This window comes from Furipterus horrens, unplaced genomic scaffold, assembly GCF_987537825.1.
Source record: "Furipterus horrens unplaced genomic scaffold, mFurHor1.1.pri manual_scaffold_6, whole genome shotgun sequence".
Taxonomy (NCBI): domain Eukaryota; kingdom Metazoa; phylum Chordata; class Mammalia; order Chiroptera; family Furipteridae; genus Furipterus; species Furipterus horrens.
Genome location: NW_028327176.1, coordinates 192889137 through 192913815, shown reverse-complemented (window position 1 = coordinate 192913815; position 24679 = coordinate 192889137). Strand labels below are relative to the sequence as shown.

The 24679-nt window shown below is 52.5% G+C and overlaps 1 protein-coding gene across 6 annotated transcripts in view; it reads right to left on the bottom strand.

Moving 5' to 3' along the window:
* The window catches only part of AFDN (afadin, adherens junction formation factor), a 97928-nt gene extending 87516 nt beyond the window's left edge, over nucleotides 1-10412 (bottom strand). For 3 of the 6 annotated variants that reach the window (XM_090280090.1, XM_090280088.1, XM_090280092.1), the window contains exon 1: nucleotides 10258-10410. In XM_090280090.1, the coding sequence (XP_090136216.1) occupies nucleotides 10258-10362 (105 nt within the window). In that variant the 5' untranslated portion in view covers nucleotides 10363-10410. Of the gene's footprint in view, nucleotides 1-10257 lie in introns of all 6 variants that reach the window. The other 3 variants (XM_090280086.1, XM_090280087.1, XM_090280089.1) reach the window with 2 other exon arrangements.
* Nucleotides 10413-24679: the final 14267 nt, after the last annotated feature.

Here is a 24679-nt window from a genome sequence, read left to right as displayed (position 1 = left end):
TAGTAACAACAGGGAAGTATCTGATGAAATTCAAACATCCCCTGGGGGTGGGCGGGTCGTGGCTAATACGGAAACAGAACTTTGTGAAATTAAATTAACTGAGCCCCGGAAGTGACAGGAACAAACAGGTTTAGTCTGTGGAGTTTTCAAGGGCTGAGGCAGCCGCCAGAGCGAAGACGAGGAGGGTGGCGGTGAGAGGCCACGTCCCAGGAGGGAAGGGGCAGGAGGGAACGGCGCGGGTGCACAGGAGCGGGGCAGACGCACTCGGAACCTCAGCCGCACCCGCAGCAGGGTCTGCACTGGGCAGGGCAGGGCCCAGAGTGGGCGCCGAGAGACCACAGGGAAGCTCCCGCCCACCCCTCGGAGCCCCCCTTCCTACTCACACTCTCGCTTGCCAGTCCGCACCGTCAGGAGACAAACCACAGCCGCACCATGTCAACACAGAACACAGAGCCCTCTTCTCAAGGGTGAAAGACACAGTCACGGTAAGAGGGCTTTACACCTCAAGATGGAAACCCATATGCTCACGTACACACGTACACATGAGATCCACACACACACACGTACTGTATGATATAAATATAACTACACGTTTTCATTAACCTTTTGGCCAAATAATTCCTTGCTAAGGGTCCACCTTATGCACTGAAGATGTTTAGCAGCCCCCTGGCCTCTGCCCACGAGAAGCCAATAGCGGGAGACAGCCGACATAGAAAATATCTAAATCAATAGTTATTGGCGAAAATGAAAAATGTGTCTTTTATCTTACGGAAAAAACTAAGCAGACTTTTTGGCCAGCCCCAGTATGACTGAAGCCCCGACAGACAGACGCATGGCCGGTGAGGAAACCCAATTCAGTGGTGGCTAAAAGCAAACATACTTAATAACCAGATACGACTAAACACACCTGCACCCTCCGGGCGGTTCCCAAATATTCTAAAATTAGCACATTATTTCACAATAGAAAAAAATGAATTTCTAAGTGTATAATCTTGCTGCAGTGAAGCAAACATAACATCATACATATTTCTTAACGCTTTTCCAGTTTTACTGGTATTTTTTTTTAATTGATTTGAGAGAGAGAAACATGGATCTGTTGTTCAGCTTACTGATGCATCGTTGGTTGACTCCTGCCTGTGCCCTCACGAGGGATCGAACCCGCACTGGGGACAATGCTGTGACAAACTGGGCCGCCGGCCAGGGCCCCAGACTCACAGGTCTTAATCGTAGTGTCTGTGACACTGCCCCAAAGTAACAATTTCTTAGAGGGGATAGTAAAAATATATTTTTTATAACTGAAATCGAGTTTGGCATAAAACATATTAACTGTACCATGAACTCAACAAGGTCACATTTGCCAAACTTGGATTAAAAACACATTTTTAAGTATCTGAGCCTTAACCAGTGGAGTGGTGAGAACACTGTCCATGGTACCCGGGCAGGCTCCTCCCGCTGCATAAATAAGCAGACGCTTCCCTGGCCTACAAAGGAATCATTTTATAAATTCACTTACTCAGCAACCAAGCTTTCTTACCTGTATTTTACTACCCTGACAAATCAAAACAATGTTTATTGATAAACACGTTTCACTGAGTGGTTAAAACCACCACCGTCACCTGTAAAACTATCTGTAGAGAGGGAACGGCCACCAGAACTTCCAGATGCACTTCCACCTGCCCAGCAGTTAGCACCAGTTTGTCACAAAGCGAGCGGCCGCTGAGCAGATAAATTAATCTTCGGATTTGCTGATCTTACACATAAACTCAATATTCTAACATTAGTTTTCAGCGCATGAATTTTAAAAAGTAATATATTCATATATTATTTTGAAGTATTAAAATTCCTCCTTGCATATGGTGGGTTTGAGCACGTAAGTGTCACCCGTCTACGCCTGCACGTCTGCCTGCCACTCAGGAAACGCGATGCAGCCGCGGGAGACCCCACCACAGGACATCCTCGCGCAGCCAACCGCTGGCGCAGCTCAGGGGTGACCTTCGGGAAGGGGAGACTGAAAGGGCAGACAAGGGCCAGCAGCCACAGCCTGCGGCCACCCCCGCCCCCAGCACACCCCTCCGAATACCCAGACACTGTGCTCTCTGACCCAGAAACTGGCCCGCGAGGAGGAGCGGCCTAGGGCCTGTCCTGCCCAGTCAGAGGAATAAGATGTCAGCCACCGCTGGGACTGGGTCGGGCCCCAGTCTCCAGTAACAAACATAACAAGCTTGCATCTTCCTACTGATCAGCAAAAAGCTAAAACAGGTACTAATAACCATGGAAAATAATCACGTACATAACAGTAAGCAAAATAACACATCAACATATATTGAAATCAACCTTTCCTCATAATGTTAGATGTTACATGTGTTAACTTTACGGTCCTAGTTGGAAAATACCGTAAAATACAGACTTTAATAGCGACACTAGAATACATTTTTTAACCTTCCCAATCCAGAATTCTTCAAGCCCATGGCTGAACGTCCCGGGCAGCAGCCCACAGGCCGGAGCCCACGAGGCCCTGGGTCCCCGCCGCCTCCCAGCTCCTCAGCCCACGCTGCACCACGGCTGGCGGCCAGGTGAGGGTGGGAGACGGGACGGCGCCCACCCGGGCCAGGGATGGGTCTCCCTGCCGTCCGCGCACGCTGGAAACGACGGGGCCCGTCTCACCCACGGCTGTCTCTGATGAAGCAACGGATTCATCTGTGACCTCCACCGCTGAGTGCGTGTCTGCTCCGTGTGCTTCCCGCCAGAACGGGAAATACACATTGGGAGCTTCTACCCGAGCTGCACACCCAGGCCCACGATGCCTCCGGAAACGTGCGCGGGCAGCGGGGGCTGGGACTGACCTTCGCCTGAAAACCCTGGCCAGCTACGCGTCCTCAGGCTGGGACCCTGGCGGCACGCGCTCAGAAGTGAGTGATAACAGACTGAACCCTCAACTGCTGTCAACACAAAGTCGGAGCTTTGAGAGGAAGTAAAATTTCTGAAAGCCTGTATCTACCACTGAGAGCTTCCCAATATCTAAGATTTTTCAGATCACTGGGGACACTAACGAATGTGACATTTCGATATTAAAGAAATGTATCGATATTTGAAAATCCATATAAATCATGGAAATAGTATTTTTCAAATGGCCAATGCATAATGGCACAAAACCACGCCTGGGTAAAAAATTCATTCAGAGTACAAGACAGACGAATGGGCTTTAATATAACAAATATGAAATGAGGCGAAGAATCTTGGGAAGGAGCATCAGCACCAGAAATGAAAGTGAAGTGCTCGGCTCAAACGAGAAACCAATAGAAGCCTGAGTCTTACTGCTATCACCAAAGTCTCTTAAAAATGATCGTCTGACTTTTTTGCCAACACAAAAACTCATTAATGTGAAAAATGTAATGTAATATAACCTAAGGGCCCATTAAAGAGCTCACGTACAATCATGGTACATTTGACAGGCAGCTTTCTAGAAGTCTGGAGCACTGAGAAATTTATTCAGATAGTAATTGCAATATCCACCTAAAAATAACATATTTGAAAGACAGCTTCCCAATATATAATCTTATGCTGAACACGTGTATAGAAGTTACGGACTTAAAGAACACAATGGTTTTTAAACACCAGAATGTGTCAAATACTGGTCCTCTGGTGGCTCCCATTTCATTTTCTCCACTGAACACAGGGAACTGGATTCAGAGCAAAAGGGGAGACCCAGCCATCTCAAGTCTCAGGACCAGACACTGGTAACAGTGGCATAGAAAGAAGTGATAACGTGGAAGCGTTGTTGGTTCGCCTGTAAAAAACCAGGAAATACCCACGGAGCAAGAAGGAGGTCGCCGTGGAGAGCACCCGTGTCAGCAGACGAGGGTGAAGAGGAAGCACGTTTTGGGGAGGAACAGCGGCTTACACGTGCCCCGAGCAGACGTCTGACTCTCCTGCAACAGCACACGCGTGAACCCCAGCAACGGCGGGCCGGGAGCGCGGGCTCCGGAGAGGCCGACTGGACTGCTCTTGGCCAGTGACAGCAGCAGAACGACAGGAACAGATGCGTGTGCTTTCATGGGTCCTAATTTTGGGGTCGCGCACTCTCTGACTACGAAAACCAATGAATGCTTCAGGCGGAGCTCTGGGAAGGAAGGCCAAACCTCACGTGCGAACAGCCCCCACGGGTTTTCACTGTGCAGGGTGGCAGGAGAGACTCCGCGGGGACAGGGCCTCTTCCAGTTTGCTTCCGCCCTGCCACGTGGGAGATGGTTTTAAAGACACGGGAGAGCGCCTGACACTCCGGGAGGACGGGCTGGCCCAGCCCACAGCGTCGCCTGGGCACCGGCCTCACCAGGAAACGGAAGGCCGTGAAACGTCGGAGGGGGAACAACAGTCTGAGCGGCGGCCCCCGTTCACACCTCGTGTGCCCCCGGTCCCGGAGAGCCAGTCACGACAGCAGTTCGGGTGTCACAGGGCCGCCCTCCCTGTCACGACAGCGTTTAGCAGCGACGCCTGGCCAGGCAGTGAGCGTGGCAGAGGCGCCGGCCTGTCCTCTGGGAGCAGCGCGGCTGTCCGTCACACCGATGCAGCACAACTTCCTTCCCAGCAGGTGGACAGGGACGCTGGCTATTCTCCGCTCAAGGTTGGCTATCCAATGTCAGCTCCTCTAAACAATTTCATTCGTGACACTCACTTGGAGCGAGCAGGCATGAAACCTCGGGTCATCCCCATCTTCGGAAATCAGCTTCCCCTGGGGAGACACTTCTGGGTCTCCACTAACCAACAATCTACTCTGCATGTGCGTGCTTTCACCCGAAATTAAATTATAATCGTTTTGGTCAATCAAGTGTGCCAAAAAATGAGGGAAGTCTTCTACTTTTATTGTTACTGGAACAAAACCTCAGCCGTGACACACATTCGTAGAGTAGAGTGCGCAGCTCATGCATAAAGACGGTCCAGCTTTGACAACATGCCCACCCACGCCTGCTGTCACCTCAGACGTGGGAGAGCGGGCTACTGACTGGAAGTCCCCATGGATTTTCAGGCCCTGCCGGACGATCAGAGCCAGCGCACAGACGGGCACAAGCCCGGCGCACTGCTTGCCACTGAGCTCCCAAGTGCAAACGTGGGTCAGACGAACCTTCGTCCTGCCGCGGGCACCTTCAGGATGAATGCACACCCCCAACGAGAAACAGCCGCCTGATGAACGAAAAATGACACTCTACCGAACTTGAAGATAACTTACAATTAAGGGATCAGTTCAGTTTTATGCTCCCTACACATTACCTGAAAACCCTTTTATTTATAATAAAGGAAAAACAGGTTTATATCAAAATAATTGCTGTATTATTTGCCAGCATTCTCTGGTACCGCTCCAGGGTTCAGGTCTGGTCACACCACTTATGAACAAGTTAATGTGCACCTGAAAGCACGCCACCAGAACTGGCAACCAGCATCAGGCAGTAATGCTTTACACCCTGCAATTGCTACATTAAGTCAAGGACAAACCCTTAACCCCCTTTCCTTAAGCTCCCCACCGGTTTGGTCCCATATCCGGAGCGCTGCGATTCATGTGTTTTCAAGAACATGAAAAACCTATCCCCACCGCTGTTCCCCCACTGACCACACGCAACACTTAATTCAGGCTGTGAGTTGCACCAAGGAAAATTACTTTTCACGGGCAAGAAGGCGGCCCATGAAAGATGACTAACAAGTCAGATGAGGCCTCTGCCTCCGACTTATAGGCACGCCCCCCCCCCAATGGAACCCTGAACCAGCTCTCCCAGGATATAAAGGCCGTAACCACCACTGAGGCTCAAGTTATAGAAACAAACAAAACAGAGGCCAGATACGCCCATAGACACTGAGACCACGCACTGGCAACTACCTGGTTCTACATGAGTCACCAGGAAAGCAGGCCTTCCGAAGGGCCGATGTGCAGGAGCACCGCGGCGGACTCGGAAGCAGCTCCGGCCGGGGAGGCCGCCCGACCCAGCAGGGCCGCCAGCTGAGCCCCGGCTCTGAGTGATGCAGCGTAGCCACTTCACCCCGAGACTTCCCACTCCGCCTCCACAAGTTAATCTTTACACACACCTCCGGGTCACATGAGTCACCACAGTACTGCTCGAGATTAACCAAGTACTGAAATAACATACTGACCTTTAATAAAGTTGTTTTTCCTGTCAGTGCAAAAAGAAGGCAGTGAACTTAAGAAACAATACACAAAAGAAAGGACTTCGAGAAATCTCTCTCATGTAGTGAAGGGGTCAACTACTTAGCACAGTGTTTGCATTTAGCTGCAACCTTTGTGCAAAAGAATGAGACGTGAGAACGTCAGTCTTGGCCGTGTAATAGCTGAATGGGCAACCTCCCTGTTCTGTAGAAGCGTCTGCCCCACGTTCTGTCAGTGCACAGAGAAACAACATTCTACAGTCCTTTCACGAAGTGTTCACTGAGCACCTACCATATGACAGACGTAAGGATTTTTTAAAAACAGGACCCCAAGCTCTTGCCTTTACACACGCTCAGGGACAGCAGGCTCCAGGGACGGCAGGGCCAACCCAGAGGCCTCTTCTGAGACGACAGGAAGCAAAGACTGTAGGAAGCGCTGTCCCCTAATCGGCAACCAGAATCCCTAAAAAGAAGTGGAGCCTGGGACTCAAACAAGAAGAGGACAGGACTCCATGGCTCTAAGAGTCTGTATTATGAGGTCCAGTTCCCACCATACTCAACACAACAATTCAGCTCAGAATCAACCTTCTGGTGATAAAATGTCAGCGTTGAGTTTAGATCATGAACTTTCACTTGGAAATTCTGAGATTCTAGCATCCAAATGAGGAAGGGGTTGAAAACTGTGCAATGAGAAAATACCACCTGCTTTTTCTCTGGAAGCCCTCCTTTCACACACCCACGTCAACACGAAGGAAGAAGAGCGAGCGTAACCAGGCTGACTTTAAAACATTCTGATTTTCTTAAAAAGTAAAGGTAATCCAAAAGCTAACCCTATCAGCTTCCTAAAGAGAAATCTCAGAATTATCAGTGGTTATCAAGGCTGCCTGAAACCACCAACCACAGACGATCAACCAAGTGATAAAATTTGATAACAGATACTGATCACTGAACCTGGCAAAAAAAAGCAAACAAGAGAAAGTAAACCACAACTACACTCTCACACACACACACACACACACACACATTCTCCAAGTATATGAATCCAAGGCTTAATCTTATTCCTACAAGTCAAACTCGGCAGTAAACTTGCTAAGCATTTGTTGACTGTAATAAAGGCCAGTATAGTGCTAGCATTCGTGTAGAAAACTGAGAAATATAATTTGTGATCGCCAAATAGAATAAAAATTCATCAAGATGGTAAAAAATTTCAGACAAGCTTAGATTAAGCAAATGGAAACTGTTGGCCTTGAAATATTGATTTATAGAATTAATATAAAATAAGTTTACCTATGTCATAATGAAAGATAAAACACGTTTAATGTGGAGCTTAACTTCCAAGACCAGAATAAATGTAACAGTACACAAAGGTTCTCCTGAAAACATAACAGTGTGACCCAGATACTAGTCAACAAAAAAGCTAAATAATAATAATAATAATAATAATAATAATAATATTAATCTACAGGCATTTAAAACCAACCTAATACAATCCTGGAGACCATTTCTAAAAAAAGACGTGTTTGGATATAGGTGGAGGGGAAAAACTACTGAATGAAATCATCATTTCCTACAGAAGCCTGGCCTTTGCTCTGCTGTTTCAGGACACGGGCACGGCAGGGCCCCACCTGCTCGGCAGCGTCTCACCTGCTCAGCAGCGTCTCACCTGCTCAGCAGCACCTCACCTGCTCAGCAGCGTCTCACCTGCTCGGCAGGGCCCCACCTGCTCGGCAGCATCTCACCTACTCGGCAGGGCCCCACCTGCTCAGCAGCATCTCACCTGCACAGCAGCGCCCCACCTGCTCGGCAGCGCCCCACCTGCACGGCAGCATCTCACCTGCTCGGCAGGGCCTCACCTGCTCGGCAGCATCTCACCTGCACGGCAGCGCCCCACCTGCTCAGCAGCATCTCACCTGCACGGCAGCGCCCCACCTGCTCGGCAGCGCCCCACCTGCACGGCAGCATCTCACCTGCTCGGCAGCGTCTCACCTGCTCGGCAGGGCCTCACCTGCTCGGCAACTGAAAAGGCTCCTCCGCAGGCAAAGGCTGGCCCCACCCCTACACCCACCCGTGCCCAAGCGCACAGAGAGAAGGCTGCCTTGGCCGCTTAAAGACAGAGCGTAATGAAACCAATCACGGTCATGACCTTCTGACTGAGGACTTCCTGAAAACGCCGACTGAGTGTGAGACCCCGGACACTACACTGCATCGCCTGCCACTGAGCTGAGAAACGTCCCTGTCTGTCCTCGGCCCGCGGGGCGACCTCTTGCAACGCAGTAACGGGCCGCCTTTCCCACGGGAACGCAGCGCCCGCGCGCCCAGGCAACGCCTCCACCTGCGTGGCCTGCACCCGCGGCAAGAGCGCGAGCGCCTCGCCCAGACCCGCCGTTGGGGCGGCGGGCCCACCTCCTCACGCAGCAGCGGAACACTCGGGTGTCCCGCGGCGACGGGCGCCGGGCGACCCACCGACCACCTGGGACGCCGCGCAAGGCGCGGCCCGGTCATCACCCTCGGCGGACACGGTGACTCGGACACGCGCCTCCGCCCCCGCGCCACCGCCCGCACGGCTGACCGTGACCGCGACCGCGCTCCGACGGCCGCGAGAGGAAGCGGACCGCCCCGCGCGCGGGCGGGCCTTGCCTGGCGCCCCCGGCCCACGAGGCCCCGCATGCCCAGCACGTGGCTGAAGGCCGCGGGTCACACGCGGAGGGACCCTCCTCGTCCGACTCTGCGGCAGCCGCACACTCGGGACCGGCCCCATCGCAGGGAAGGTCGCCGTTTAAAAAGGTCACATCACCGTGACCCAGAAACAGACGCGGCCCCACGATAAGAAGGGGCTCAATTTCACGGGGACGCTCGCGTTAGCAGTGACGGGCGCCGAGAGCCGGGGCCACTCGCTGTGAACCCCCGATGCAAACAATCAAACACGCGGCCGGGCCGCCACCCGGAGGCGACCTCTGCGGTCCTGCGGTCGGCGCGCGACCCCCGCGGGCGGCCGTGCCCGCCCCCTCCGCCCTCGGGTGGGGCTCGGCCCAGTTTGTGTAAAAACCGCTCGGAACTCTCAGTAGTTTCGCTGCAAACTGCCATTGTCCCAGCCAGGGGTTTCCTCCTTCCCTGTGGACGCCCGGGGCCGGCCACCGCCGCCAGGCAGCGCGCCACGCCGGGGGCCGGGGACGCCCGAGGCGGGGACTGGGGGCGACCCGGGGGCTGCGGGAACCCGAGGGGGTGCTGGGAACGGCCGGGGGCCCCCACCCCCGCCGACGCCCGACCAGCCGTGGGGGAGGGGCGCTCGCCCTCCAACCTGCGCGCGCTGCAGGCAACGCCGGGGAGAAGAGACCCCTTCCTCCCGCCGGAGCGCGGCTCCCGGCCGCGGTACCAGCGCGCCCGCGCCGTGAGAGCGACTTTCCTCGCATCTGCCTCACGCCCGCGGCTGGCAAGCCCGCGCTGCCGCTCCCGCTGAAGCCCAACACCGCCGGTCACATGCTCTCTCAAGTGACAAAGGTCCGTGTGGCCCACAGTCCGGCGCCGCGCGCCGCGGGCCGCGACCCGGGCAAAATGGTCAAACTGTTTCCGAGCGACGTCCGGCCACGCCCTCCTCCCGCCGCCCGAGCCCGGGACGGCCTCGCGCAGACCCGGCCCCCGACCCCGGGCCCCGGATCCCCACCTCCCGACCCGGATCCCCGCGACCGAGCCCGAGACCCCGCCCCCGGCCCGCGACCCCGCCCCCGGCCCGCGGCTCCCGCCCCGCCCGCGCGCTGCCTGGGCCCGAGACCCCGACTCCGGCCTGCGACCCCGTACCCGGGCCCAGGCGCCCCGCTCGGCCCGAGACCCCGCCCCCGGCCCGCGGCTCCGTGCCCGGCCCCACACCCCCACCTCCGGCCCCAGATCCCGCCCCCGGGCCCCGACGTCCCCGCAGCCCCGGGCTCCCGCCCGCCGGCCCCGGGCACAGGTGACCGCGCTCCGCCCGCGCCGGCCCGCGCGGCCGCCCCGGGGCGCGGGACGGAGGACCCCGGGGGCGGGGACGGGCCGGGGCCCGGGGGCTCCCCCGGGGGAGGGGGTCGGCGGCGGGGGAGGGGCGGGAGGGGGACCCCCGGCGCCGGCCGCGCGCACCTCGGTGGGCTGGCTGATCTCGAACAGGTCCAGCCGGTTGGCGTTCCAGTGGTGGATGATGTCGGCCAGCTTCCGCCGCTCCTCCTCGCGGCCGCCCGCCGACATCCTCGCGGCCGCGCTCCTCGGCCCGGGCGCCGCGGGGGTCGGGGCCGGGGGCGCGGACGCGGGTGGGGCCGGGCCGGGCGGCACCGCGCGCCCACAGGTCCGCGGCCCGGCTCCCCGCGCTCGGCCGCCTTCGCGCCGCTGCCCGGCGCTCCTCGGTCTCCGCAGGCTCCCCGGCCGCTCGCGCTGCCGGCGCTTCCCGCTCCCGGCTCTGCGGGCGCCTCCGCCGCCTCAGCCGCCTCAGCCGGCCCGCCAGCCCCAGCCCCGCCGGCCGGTGTGCGCCCCGAGCGCCCGCACGCGCCGCGCCGCCCCGCCCGTCGTGCGCGCCCCCGCCACGTGCTCGCGCACGCGCGCGCGCGCCGCTGCCGCCGCACCTCGGGCGGCCTCCGCTAGGTGCTGCTGCGCGCGCCGCGCCTCCCGCCCGCGCAGTCGCGGGGGTCCCTGCCCGGTGCGGCGGGGCCGCGTTCCCACGGCAGCGGGCTCGGGCCGGCGGGGCTGACCCGGCGCAGAGACCCGCGCCCGCGCGTGCGGATCCCGCATCCCGGCCACGCTGACCGCCGCAGGAGGCCGGCGCTGCTCCCGCTCCCTCCCGGCCCCGCGGGGTCCCCCGATTGTTCGTGTGTCCCTGCGGGGCGCCTGCCTTGCTGCGCGGTCAGACCGCAGCCCCCCTTCCGAGGCGGCCTTCCCCCGCGCTCTGGGGGTCAGCGGGCACATTTTGAAACCCTCCCGGGTCTTTCCAGGCCTCCCGGTGGTCGCGGACTCCCCGGCGCTGCGCCGACTCCTCGGGCGGGGGTTGCTCAGAACACACGGCTCCCCACACCGGACCCACGAGGACGCAGGGACGGAGCGCGGGCGGCAGAGCTAAAATCACAAATGATGTGGGGGGGTGTTTATGCTACGTGACCGCGCCAAAGCCTGGAAGTGCCGCAGGGCGCGTGTGCAGACCCGCGTTAATTTCCACGGCCAGCTCTGCAAGTTGTAGAGATCCCTGTTTCCTTGGGTGTGTTTGATTGCCCCCCCCCCCCCAAAAAAAACGGCTGCAGAGCCCAGGCCCACAGCGCCCGCTGGGATGAAGGTGGGCCTCTCACCGCGTCCACAGTGTGTCCCAGCGAGAAGCCCGCGTCTTGGCAACACCAGAGCTGAGGATGAACCGAGAGCGCTGCGTGTGACAGAGCCCCTTTATTTTCGCCACCGCCTGGGCTGGTCCTGCGTGGAAAGGCTTCTCTCCAGCCCTTGGGACCGTCGGGTCCTGCCGGGCCGCGTCCCCGGCCTGCTTTCCTGCCGCACAGCCCAGGGCGGCCACATCGGGAGGCTTTTCAGCCGGAGCCCGAGGTGTTGAACCAGAGCCACGTGCGGTGAATTCCTCAACAGACCTCCAGTCTTCTTCCCACGAATTCAAGTGCGCGGCGTCTTCGTGTGCTGGCGTCCTGCTGCTCTGCGCCTCCAAGTGCGCGGCGTCTTCATGGACCCCGGCTGTGCCTGGGGCGCTGTTTTGGTTCGTCTTTGTGCGGAGCGCCCTGGTGTGCAGACGGCTGGCACTGTCTCGGCTGGGTCCCCCACACGCCGTGCGGGTCGTGAGACCCAGCCTCCGCCGACCTCAACAGTAAGGGCTTTATTCCTGGCGCGGCTGCTACCAGGAAGGACTTGGCGCTCCGACTAAGGAACCGGCCTGCAAAGCTGGCGAGGACATGGCTGGTGCCCACAGCTGGGCCACTTGGTGTTGCTAAAGAGAAAACTCAGTATTTCGAGAAAAAGGGTGGGCTCCCCGCAGGGTTTTGTAATGAAAGATACGGCATAGGTGCGGTGCGCCACGCAGAAAAGGCAGTAAATCAATGCTAATTTTATTGTTGTTCTGACTCATTAAACCCCACCTTCACCCCCACCCCCAGCCCTGACCCGCGTGGCTCAGTGGGTTGCACATCAGTCTGCAAAGAGAAAGGTCACGGGTTCGGTTCCCTGTTGGGGCACCTGCCCGGGTTGCAGGTTCAGTCCCTGGTTGGGGTGCGTACAAGAGGCAACCAATCAATGTTTTTCACATCGATGTTTCTCTGCCTCTCTTTCTCCCTCTCTCCCCCTTTCTAAAAATAAATAAACACAGTATTTTTTTTAAAAACCCTTGTATTATCTGTGAGCAGTGTGTTATGTCCAAACTACAGCTCGTAGCCCCAACCGACTATGCTTCATTGATAAAGGTTTAAAAGCAGCCTGAAACCCACAGAGTATCCATGATTCCTAAGTCGTGACGACTCTTACAACCAGCATACATTCAGACCATGAAAATTTTCAGGCTGACGAATTCTTCCACTAATTGTCATTGTTCAAGATGCCAGGATAACGTGCTGAGCCATATGTTAATTCCGATACCACATTTTAAGAATAATAAATGGACAGAATGTCCGCCTTCTGTTCTCATTGTACTGCTGGGTCGTAATACATTTAAGAAATCGTATTTAAGTGCTCAAGAAATGCTGTATAAAAATAAAATCACGTGGGCCCCGGCTGGTGTGGCTCAGTGGACTGAGCGCCGGCCTGCGTGCGGACGGAAAGGTCACAGGTTCGATGCCCAGTCAGGGCACAGGCCTGGGTCGCAGGCCCTGTCCCTAGTCGGGAGCGTGGAAGAGGCAACCAATCAATATCTCTCCTCTCTCCCTCCCTTCCCCTCTCTCTAAAAATAAATAAGTAAAATCTTAAAAAAAATAAAATAAAATCCCATGGAGTTCACTGTCAGCCCCGCCTTACAGAGAGAGGAGCTGAAACGTGAGGTGAAGGGGCTACAGAACTGCTCAGGGCGAGGTTGGAAAAGATTAATTTCTTTTTTAATTTATGAGTTTTAAAAATTTTATTTTCCTCCACATTAAACTTTTAGTTTTATTTTTTTAATATTTTATTTTTAGCTACACTATTTTTTAAAAGTAGGAGTTCCACTTCAATCAGCACTGATCTACAAATAAAACTGAAATTTATTTAAAACCTTAAACTATCACTATATGTGATAGGAATACATACACCTCATATCGTCGTCGGCAGCCGTCCGTCTCGAGAGACGATGGTGTAGCTTCCCAAGTCCATCTGCACCGCCGAGAATGGTTGTGCAGTCCGACTCGGGAGTGACACGGTATCTGTCTCCTCCCGTGTTGAATCGACATCTTGCGATGACGCTGGAGTGTCCTCTCCAGTGAAGCTGAAGCTACAGAGCCTGGGCAGGGTGATATGGAGGGTCTGCTGTTGCCCATGCAGCAGACCCCCCCTCTCTTCGCAGCTGAAGGGTCCAAGGGAAAGACGGAGTCAATACAGCTTGGCTTCAGGTGCGCCGCAGGAGTTGCCGGTGTTGACTACAACGTCAAACCGCCTTAGGGACTCCGGCTCCGGATTTTCTGTCGGGGTTTACTCCCTTAGCCTTTCCCCTGAAGAGGTATGCCGCAAGGCAGCGGAGGTTTTTTGGAGTCAGAGTTTTCCTTCTCTGATGTGCCCTGACTGGAAGATCGAACCAGCGACACTTAGCTCGCAGGCCGATGCTCAATCCACTGAGCCAAACCAGCCAGGGGGGAACACCTCATATATATATATATATATATATATACACACACATACACACACACACACACATACATATATGATAGTTTAAAATGTTTGGTTAGACTTTGGACATTAAAAAAAGTTTTAGAGATATTTTGAAAACCAAGTTCTAAGACCAACCACGCATAATAAACCTATTCCTGCCCCAGTTTTCACAGGCTCTGGAAAACAGAAAATGCCAAGGAACAGATTAGGGGCTTAATCCCTTTCAGAGGAACAAGAGATACAAATCTATTAACTATATTTAATGACCTATAGATCATTTAATTTTGTAACCACCATGAATTCACATATTTTAGTAAATCAATCAAATTTTGAAGTAGTTTAATCCAGTAATTGTACAAATCATCTTATAAGCCCTTTTACTAGACAGATCAGTTCAAAGGATGGTCTGTAAACAACATTAAAGGGATGTAATGCAGGTATAAGCAGCAGCGTCTCTCGGTTAGACTGCCTTCCACAGCAGCCGATACATGTGCAGGTTAATCTGGTTCATCTAGAAAGTAAACTAACTAAACTTCCTTGGCCTCACCCATGGCTAGAAATCTCAGTGGTGTTCAGTGTGTTAAAAAGAGAGCATTCCAGAGGATTAAGTCTCCAGAAGTGGGTAAGGTATGTGCTACTTTACTTGAAACATGGAGGCATGTAACTGTAAACTCTTCTTTCTTCCTTGTAGTTCCATATGCATGATATTTACCAGTTAAATTTTAGGTTACCTCATAGAATTTTCAAGAAACAGGCTTTCACAGAGAAAGTAGAGATATAAAAAGCCATTAAATAGGAATTTAAACTTACATAGTTTTAAAAAATTTAATCTTACCAACTCAGAAAGGAATCTGTGGTTAAATGTGTTCCCTCACATTTTATGACCCACACTAATGCGGCAAAAGAAAAAGGCCAAATCCTGAACAGAGGGGATATTTACCCTGAATGCAAAGAAAATCGGCCATGCGTGCGTGCGTGTGCGCTTGCGGTGTTAGGAGGAGGATTCCACCTTGTAAACACTAGTCACTTAGCTTTAATGGTGTGGGGATAGCTTGATGTCACCTTGTTTTTACCTAAGGCCCTTGGTGTCCCGGACCTGTCTGATTTCTGACTCCGGTCCCGCTCCCAGCACCGAGCGCTTGCAGTGCTTTGTCCATAGCAGGGTCTGGTCATCACTGGCCGGGTTCAAGGTTGCTGCCCAGGGGGCCGGCACCTGCGTCGGGCTGCTGGGCCCCCGGGAGCCACCACTCGGGCAGAGATTCCGCACGTGCAGGCCTTGGACATCTTCCTCCACGCAGCCTCTCGCCTTTTCTCTTGGGGATGAACCGTGTCATCCCAATGGGCTGGAGGAGGGAAGTGAGGCCGCCTCCTTCCTGCGGCGGGGGTTTCGGGGTACCGAGCGGCTTCCAGACGACTCCCCCAGCGGGCTGTGGCCCACCCGGCAAAAGCGAGGGCAACGTGGAGGCCGTTATGAGAACCAGGCACTAAGATGAAGTGTGTGGAGCGCACGCGGCTCCTGCCCCGGTTTTCACAGGCTCTGGAAAACAAAGTATCGGGGAGAAGTTAGGGACTTCATAGATCCAAGGACACATGATCTAAGTAGGCCAACTCTCTTCTCACGTTTCATGCCCTTTCTGCTAGAAAATGCATATTATATGTACATAAATGTTTTATAATACAGATAATTTATAAATATTACATAACACATGTAATTATATTATTTATAGAAACACATACAAATTATATAATTGAATAATGTATAATATGGTGATATGTATGATATATATATATATAATTTTGCTGGAAAATTGGTAATTTTTAAATTAAAATGTCCATTAAATGTTATTTAAACAAATAAAAACAGCAGATGGAGGGAACATGTACGATTAAATGCTTTACCAGCAGTAAAACCAGAGAAACCAAGAGAAGTGAGTGCTGAGAAGTGCATTGGTCATGCGCAGCCCAGAGGGAAACGTCCCAGAATGTCCCCCATGCCGAACCCCGTCTTCATCTGCTGGCATCTCTGGAAATCAGAAAAGCCAGATTACAGAGGTTTGCTTTAGAAAACGCAGTGCAACTTAAACAATTTGAAAAGTGCTATTGAGCCCTGGCTGGTGTGGCTCAGCTGGTTGGCAAGTCACCCATAAACCGAAGGGTCGAGGGTTCAATTCCCCGCCAGGGCACATGCCTCGATTGCAGGTTTGGTCCCAGGTCGGGGTACATGTTTCTCATATCGATATTTCCCTCTCTCCCTCCCTTCCCCTCTCTCTAACGTCCACAAGCATGTCCTCAGGTGAGACTAAATAAATAAATCAGAAGTGTTGTTGACATTTGCAATCATTCTGAGAAGTGAGAGACTTGGCCTAAGGTCTCTGCCAAGATGGTGACAGACGTTTTTGCTCTGAAGCCTCAGCGTCACACAAACCCCATCTTCACCCTCACCAAAGAGGGAGGAGGAACAGAAAGGGAAAGTGTAAACTGCAGGGGAACAGCCCCAAGGGCCCCGGGGACCCACGTCCCCATGGGAGCACACGATGGTGAGAAGGGGGCTGGAGCCCCCAGCCGGCGGGACTCGGGGCCCGGTGCAGGGGTCCTGCCAGGAGCTGGGCTGCCCTTGCACGGTGGGCACCAAAGCGCTGGGAGAGGAGAAATCACTGACCCAGCCTTGCGACGGGAGCTGAGCCGAGAGGTGCTTTGGCTGAGTCTGGGCCGCCTCCAGCCAAGACAGCATGGCCTGCTGCAGGGCCCGCGGCCAGCGGGGGCAGCGAGCTGGCAGGCGGAGAGAGAGCCCGGGAGAGAGAGAGAGTCCCCGCCTAGGACGGGCGGACAAACGGCACATTCCGATCCGCATACCTAAGCCCAGCACGGAGGGCCTTCCGAAGCAGCTACCTGAAGGGGAAGCCGCTCAAAGTAAAAACAGCAGCGCGCTCTGGAAAGAGCTTTGAGTCAATGTTTAGGAACCTTAAAGAAATCGATAATGGAATAACACCCATGAGAAGGGATAAGACATTATAAAATAAAAAACTGGCAGAAAAAAAGAATATATTTTAAAAGACTCCATTAGAAATCCTGGCAGCGATTAGTTTAGTGATTGACAGAAACACAGCAGGAAAAGGGAAGTGCTGCACGCATCTGGAAAGTGGACTGGAAAGAAAGAGTTTTTTAAGAATAAGGTTCCTTAAGGGGCAGGAACAATGAGCTGAGAGCTCAGGCTAATCTAATCAGAATTCCAGAGGAATAAGGGAGCGGCTGAGAGGCGCAGAGAAAGCCATAAAAGCTGAGCATTTCCTGGAATGCCAGTGCTTTCAAACACCGTGCAGGACGGATGAAAGGCACCCCACACCTGGGCAGCAGCAGGGACACTGCAGGGTGCAGGGCCAAGGGGCCGGAGACTGAGCTGTGGGGAAAGCACAGCCTCCAAGGGAAAACCTGGTAAATGTGCCCCTCGGCCTGGGCACACCGTGGATGCGAAGACTCGGCTCAGACAAGCCCAGGTCCAGCCGCTCGCGTCACTACAGCCTGAACGCCCCGTTTCAAGATCCACCTTTTCCTAATTGTAGGACAGTGAATGGGTCCTTGTAGCTCCAGCCAGCAGTTACCTGGCTGCCCACCTGCTGGGGCTGTGTAAGGTTCAGGGGGAAGTCAGGCCGGGGACGCCGGGCTCCAGGTGCGCCCAGAAGCGTCTCCTTCCTGCTGCATTTGGACATCGGCAGGGCAGGGGTTACAAGGGCACCTGAGAAAACGAAGTCCAGAAAAGTGTGGGGTTTTTTTTAATAGACTTGAACGTGAGTGACACAGTACAGAAGTGGTCACGCTCGCGTATGTGAAACAAAGAAAAATCATCGAACTTTCCCTCTGCGTGCATATTTTTAATTATTAAAAGGCGCTTTGTTCCGAGCACTGCAGCAGGCCTCTCGCTCCTGGGGAGGCGTGCAGGCTGCAATAAACATCCCCCTGTGCTGGTGTTTTGGCGGCGTTACTGCAACCCAGCATCTACAATGGAGCTGGTGTGTTACGTGTTATCAGTGTTTGAACCCTGTATTCTCTGTACGTGGGAGAAATCGGGCCCGTCTGTCTTCCCCCAAGTGCCTCGGCCACCCTCTATGTTCTCCCGCTCTGAGACTCCGGGGGCCCTGCTGCCAACCTCGCCCCTCCCCCAGCCCCGAGTGCCCGCTCAGTGGCTTGTCCTCAGGGCTGACGGTCACTCTCCCTCCTTCGCTCTCAGCGTCTTCCTGGCCTCCGAACCCGAGTCGCTGGGCCACGGCACCCTTCGCTGTGCTCCCTGCTGCCTCTCTCCCCACCTCAACTGCCCCATCTCCCCAAGGCACTGCTCCGACCATGCCCACGCTCACCCTCATGAAACCCTAGCGTCCCAGTCAACCCAGCCCAGGCCCCCTTCGCAGGTGAGCCCCAGTTGCTTGCCGGGTGACAGTGGAAAAGCACACGTGCAGGTGCAGGTGTCGTCAGGTCGAGCAGCCGGTCTCAGCGCCCACCGCCCTGCAGGTCACGGGGTCCCCTGTGGGTGCTAGGCACGGAGATTTGGGGCTGCTGACTGCCTTGGGACAACTTGGCCTGTCTTCAGCACCATCACCCGCCAGCCCCAGGTCTCCTCCGCCATGGACCTGCTGACCCTGACCGAGCGCCCTCCTCCTGCCAGACCCCGGGCACCCGGCCCCGTGGACACTCACGGGCCCAGAGGACTCAGACCCGAGTCTGGACGTCAACCTGCCGCTGGCCGCTGAGGGCCTAGTGTCAGTCTGAAACCCGGTCTTCCCGTCTGAATAACAGGGGTGACGCCTCAGAGCTGGGAAACAGAGGCGAGCTGCACAATAAGACACATACGCAGTCCTCCCCAAATGTCAGACCTCCAACAGCGGTGCCTTTCCCCCTCTTGGGCTAGAAAATGCACGAACCTTAAAGCAATTTCAGAAAATAAGATTTTATTTGTCTTGCCTGTGATTCTGGAGGTCAGTTACAACACTATGCAGACGCGTTTCTCTGCCAGATATTATCACCAGAGTATAATCTCTCAAAGTTGGGCACAGACACATGTTTATTTTTAAGGTTCTTAGCAAGGCAAAACATAATGATATAAACAGTTTGATTGAATTATTACATAGTAATATTCAATCTAGGCCGAATTTTCACAAGAAGAGTAAGTTTTAAAATAACCGATTACCAGACAAGTTAAAAGTCATAAAATGAAAATTTTTAGTTACTCTAATACTCCAATTACCTTTAGCCTTGGTATCTGTTTTGAAATACACGACTTTTTTATTTCAGGGTTTTTTGTTGTTGTTGTTAGTTTAATGCAGATTTACTTAAGTATCAAAGGCAAAGTGACTACATCTCCCTTCATTATAGAGTAACCCACATTTTACACTAGAGGAAAGCAACTTGTTGTTCAGATACTAAATTTTTTAAACTACTGAGACCCCGCCTTTCCGGTTGGCCGGCCCAGGGCCCGTGTGGTCAGAAGCGCATTAGGAACAGAGCATCCCTGCGTGGCCTCAGTGCCTCGTGGCGGCAGTTCCGTGAGCCGAGGACCGCAGCGGCACCGCCCCAAACGTGCGCCTCAGCAGCCGGTCACGAGAGCCCTGTGCAGGGCTCGACACCGCTGTTTGATTGGGGTTCTAGAAACGGACCCGCTTGGCTCCATAATAAGATTTTTTTCAAAGACCAATTTTTAACTAATTAATTCCCACACAGTTATTAAATAAAGAAGACGAGCTTACTGTTTGGATTTTAATTTATAAGTATAGTAAACTGGCAATAGATGAAAAAGTAAAACTTTAGGAAAGTATATGTAACAAAGCACCCAACAGGTATACACCCAATTACGAGGAAGGATTATGTGCTAAAAACCATTTGTTTAAATGCAGTCAGTTCACGAAGAGATGCTTGTTCAAAGACTAATGCCAAAAAATCATGTTTAGTTTAATTATGTGGTTTATTTGTTACCAGGCAATTATATGGCGTGGCAAAGCAGGGAGATTCCATCCTTTAAAAGGCACCTTCTGAATACTTTCACACTTGCACGGTTTCTACACCACAAATCTTCATTCTAACATGCAGCTCCTACCCCGAGGTCACAGAGGCTATAGATTAATGTGAACAAATGTCAATATTTTAAGCCCGGGGACAGTAAATTACCCAGCCTGCCTCCTGGTTTTGGATGGCCCAAAAGAATGCGTTCTATGTTATTAAATGGTTGGAAAAAATAAGAGGGGACCCAAGGAAAACTATTAATTCTAAATCCTCGCTGTATGGTGTCAGCTAATAAAAAGGAACTAAGTTACGGAAGGAAAAGAGGAGGGGGTGTCCGGTCCTCATCAGTGAGGACTTGCTTTAACTCTGCTTCTTGCTGAAACCAAAAGGATCCCTTTCCGCAGCCTCTCTGGGGAGCAGGGATACGTAGCCCCGAGGAGGGTGGGTTAGTCCCACGCACGGTTCTCAGGGTTTTCTGCTGGCACATCAGAACCCCAGTGTCACCAATGTTTGGGGTCACAATGCCTGCAGATTCAATGATTGACGACCCCATGAAAGTTCCCCCAAGTCATTGGTGAGTTTCATATCACGATCAAAGGATTGGCCCTAATTAGGTTGCCTAGGAAACAACTCTAGGGACGAAAGCTGAATTATTAGTTTTTAGTCCACAATTGCATTTCCTTAGATCGAAACAGATAATCATTATGAGCTCACTTCAGTGTACTTTGGGGAAAAGCATGAAGAATTACTGGGGGTCATCAGCAGATCCAGGCAGGGTGGCTGGAGCAGGAGGTTCCACGGAGAAGCGGGGGCCTGCCCGCCCTTGGGAGTCCTGTCCAGGTGGAACGCGGAGATCACCACTGGGCCCTGCCTCTCACCTGCCCTGTCCCAAATCCCTTCCTTCCCCGGAAGCGAGGCCAACCAGTGTGCTGATGACATTCTCCCCGCTGGACCATGCAACTCTGGCTCCACCACTCACTTTTCTCCTGATGACACAGGACCAGTTTATTTTTAACTTTTATATTCAACACACATCCGTGTACAGCTCAACAGGCAACGCAGCAGCATGGCCACTCCAGATTAAAAATGAACAAGCAGAATATTCTTAACACCCCCAAAGCCCCACTGGGTCGCTTCTCCGGGATTCCAAACACTTTGCGAAACTCACATATTCATTTGAATAGTCACGTCATCTGTAAATCATGGCAGCTTGTCACCTCTTTTCTGACCCTTCTAGCTTCGTTATTTTCATCGCGCCGGCCAGGCTGAGCAGAGGCGGTGATATCAAACATTCTGGTTGGCTTCCCAATCTCAGATGGGGAGGTTTCAACATTTCACTATTAAATATGTTTGTAAATGTCCTTTACCATACTAGTGATGTTCCACTCTATTCCTACCTTTAAAAAATATCCTTTATCATAATAAAGGGTCACTCTAGTCCACTCTGCTGAGAGTTTTTCTATTTAAGCCATCATTGGACTTAAATGCTTTCAATTGCACTTTTCTTCATCAAGTGCATGGTTCTACAATTTTCCTCTCTTCTTATGTTAATGTGTGGCTCCCAAGAATGAGCCCAAAATGTTGTGATGGTATGTATTTTAGACGGTGCTGTATTTGATTTGCTAATATTTTATTTGTAAATTTTCCATCCATATGCCTGAGCAAGACGGGCCTACCATTTTACCATTTTGGTTTCTTAACTTCCCCTTGTTAGACTCTAATGCCAAAGGTATGCTGGAGTCATAAAAATTATTGGAAAGTTTCTCTCTTTCTTTAATCGCTGACCCTCTCTACCCCATTAAACACTCGATAGAATTAACTTGGGCTTGGCCTTCTGTGTTGGGGGTGGGGATAGTGGCGGGGGGCGGAGTTTCAAATATAGATGCCGTTCCTTCGATTGATGTAGAATCATTCAGAAGTTATACTTCTTATTTTAAGTTTAATTTTTCTAAAGTTATTTATGATCTCTCCTTTAAATTATCCTGATGTGTGAGGGATGTGCAATGATGCCTCTTTTCCTTCCTGGTATCGATGGTTTGTGCCTTGAGATGCATGCATTCCATTAACCTTTTAGAAGAGCCAAGTCTCGGTTTTACGTACTAACACCTGCCCTCCAAGGGCCCGTGAGTGATGGGAAGCGTGAACCCCTGGCTGAGAATATACAGGGGATCAGACTACCAGAGTGGAGGGTGGGCTTCACCGACGCTTTTCGGAGAAGTCAACAGGTTTTGTAAAATAACATTTCATTGAGATGTAGCTCACATACCATAAAACTCCGCTCTACAGGTGCGCGACGCAGCGGTTTTGGTATATCCCCGGGGTGCAGCCGCGGCCGCTGATGTAGGAACATTTTCGGACGCGCACGCAGCGGCTCCGGAGGGCGGGTCCTGCGCTGGCTGACCAGCGCGCCTCCTGTTCCCCTCCGAGGGCTTCTCGGCCAGTCCGCGTACGGGGGGTCGTGCGATCCGCGCCCCCTCCGTGACGGCCGCCTCCGTGTAACGTCATGTCTTCGAGGTTCCTCCGTGTCGCAGGACGACTGTTTCAGAATGAGAAGTGTTACCGTGTTCTGTCATATGATCAAAACAGACCACCGCTCCTGCACAACATAGGACAATATGAGACTAGTTATCCCCCCAATATGCTTAATGGGGTGTTAATATTTATAATGAATTTTATAGATTAAAACATTCTGTTTGCTCATTTTGCTGAAAGGAAAAAAATCATGTTACAAAACAATGTATACAATTGATATTTCTAAGCATATTCTTAATGGATGGAAAAATTGGTCTAAATTATCAAACATAATTTCACAAATCATCTCTACCTTATCCAGTAGGATACAATTATTAAATTTAAAAATGTTAGGTAAAAGTAGAGTATAACGTAATCTTGATAGTTTATACACATTACAAATGTAAAAATTGACAGCTAACCTAAGAAGCTTAGATTTGGGAATATTTGTGTTTGAGTTTTTATGAGATGTCAAGATTCTCTTCAAGCCTGGAAGAAAATACTGGCCAAGGCTGTGTCTGAGCAGGGAGAGGGGAAGTGATTACCGTGGGCCACGGGCGGAATCGGGATGGCAGAGCCGTTTTCCTGGGTGTGTCCGCGTGTTAGAACTCAGCTAGGGAGCCTTTAAGTACCAGCAGTTCATTGTATGTTAATTACACCTCCCCGAAGCTGGAGACGGAGGTTCCCCCCGATCTGTGCTCAGATCCAGCGACAGAGGCAGTCAAGGCCCTGCACTGGGTCAGGGTGGTTTCCTGTCGCGGTTTCCACTTCCTGAGGTGGTTAAACTTAGGCAAAAATTGGGCTACTTCTTTATTCTTTCTGATCCTGTTGTAGACTTCTAATTTGAGCAATTTTGCCTCTTTGTTTCTTTTTTTTAATGGGCACCTAAAGCATAAAAATGTTAGAAGGAAATCAGGAACCCACAGTGGGAGCAAAGTCATACATTTCATTTGAAATACGCTATAATCTTTAATAGAATTTTTTAAGAAAGTGTTTTCTGGTAAGAAATCCCTGCAGAAATACACACATAACAGTGACTTAGAAAAGCTTTTCAGAAACAAATCTTAAAATATACTATCAAATTATCAAAATTTGTGAATATAATACGTATTATTGGCTTTACGAGAAAAAAGAAACCAAAACACTGTGCAGCGTGCCCGAGTTCAGGCACCACAGACTGCAGATTAGACACGGCCTGGTCTTCAGAGGTGACAGATCAGAGCCCAAGAGGGGTCTGTCTCTGCGTGGCCTTGGTGTCCAAAGTCAAGACCAGCAGGAAGGCTATGGCCGGTACAGCTCTGACTTGGATTCTCCTGCCACTTTGCTTTTGAATTCTCGTTCTGCGCGGGAACGGTGCAGGACCACGAACCTGGTTAGAAGGGCTGAAGGTAGCAGGGCGGCCACGGGAAGTGCAGGAGTTGGCGGCGAGCAGGTCCTTGACGCGCTGACCAATCCTGCTCTTCTGTGGAAGAAGGCTGTTCCGCTCCACGACAGGAGGTGAGTGCTGGAATCAGACCCACCTAGATTCGAATCTTGATCGTCAGCTTACACCTGAGCAGGCTGGTGCCTTTTCAAGGGTTTGAGTGACGAACATGTAATAACTGGGAGGTACTGCCCGTTGCTGGGGTCTGTGGGCCTTCCTGGGGCTCTTGCTCCCTGCACGTCTCATGAGCACAGACAGGGACAGCTTATTTCGCGACTCTTTTCCAGGGCGGTGGTGGAGCAAACAGCCTCGGAAGATGGACTCTCTTCCTCTGTCCAGTAGAAGGGGCACATTCATCCACCGTCTCCGGTAATTACGGTCACACCTTCCTCGGGACAGAGGGCAGGTGTATTCGCAGCCCATTACACAGGACCCGGGTTCCTAGGTTTGCCGTTGGTCAGCTGTGTCACAAACTGCTGTCTGTGCAGAACCCCGGGCCATTCCACCTCACCCCATGGGACTCAGAGAGCAAGGAGGACGGAGACCGGCGTGACACCCTCACTGGCTGGCGAGCTGGGAGCGGTGAGCTGGGGTCTCCGACCCAGGAGGCCCGCGTCCTCCGGCAGAACCTCCCGCCCTTCTGAGGCCAAATGCCAGTCCCACAAAATACGCTTCCTTGCAAATACTTGCTCACCAGTCATTACTTTTCTCAGGTTTCAGTTGGTACTTGTATTTATATTCAAATGCATCCTAAATCTGATTATATCTACAGGACAGTCGAACCACCCGATGGAAAGTAAATGCATTTTCTTGCATTTTTCTCTGAGCTCAAGTGTG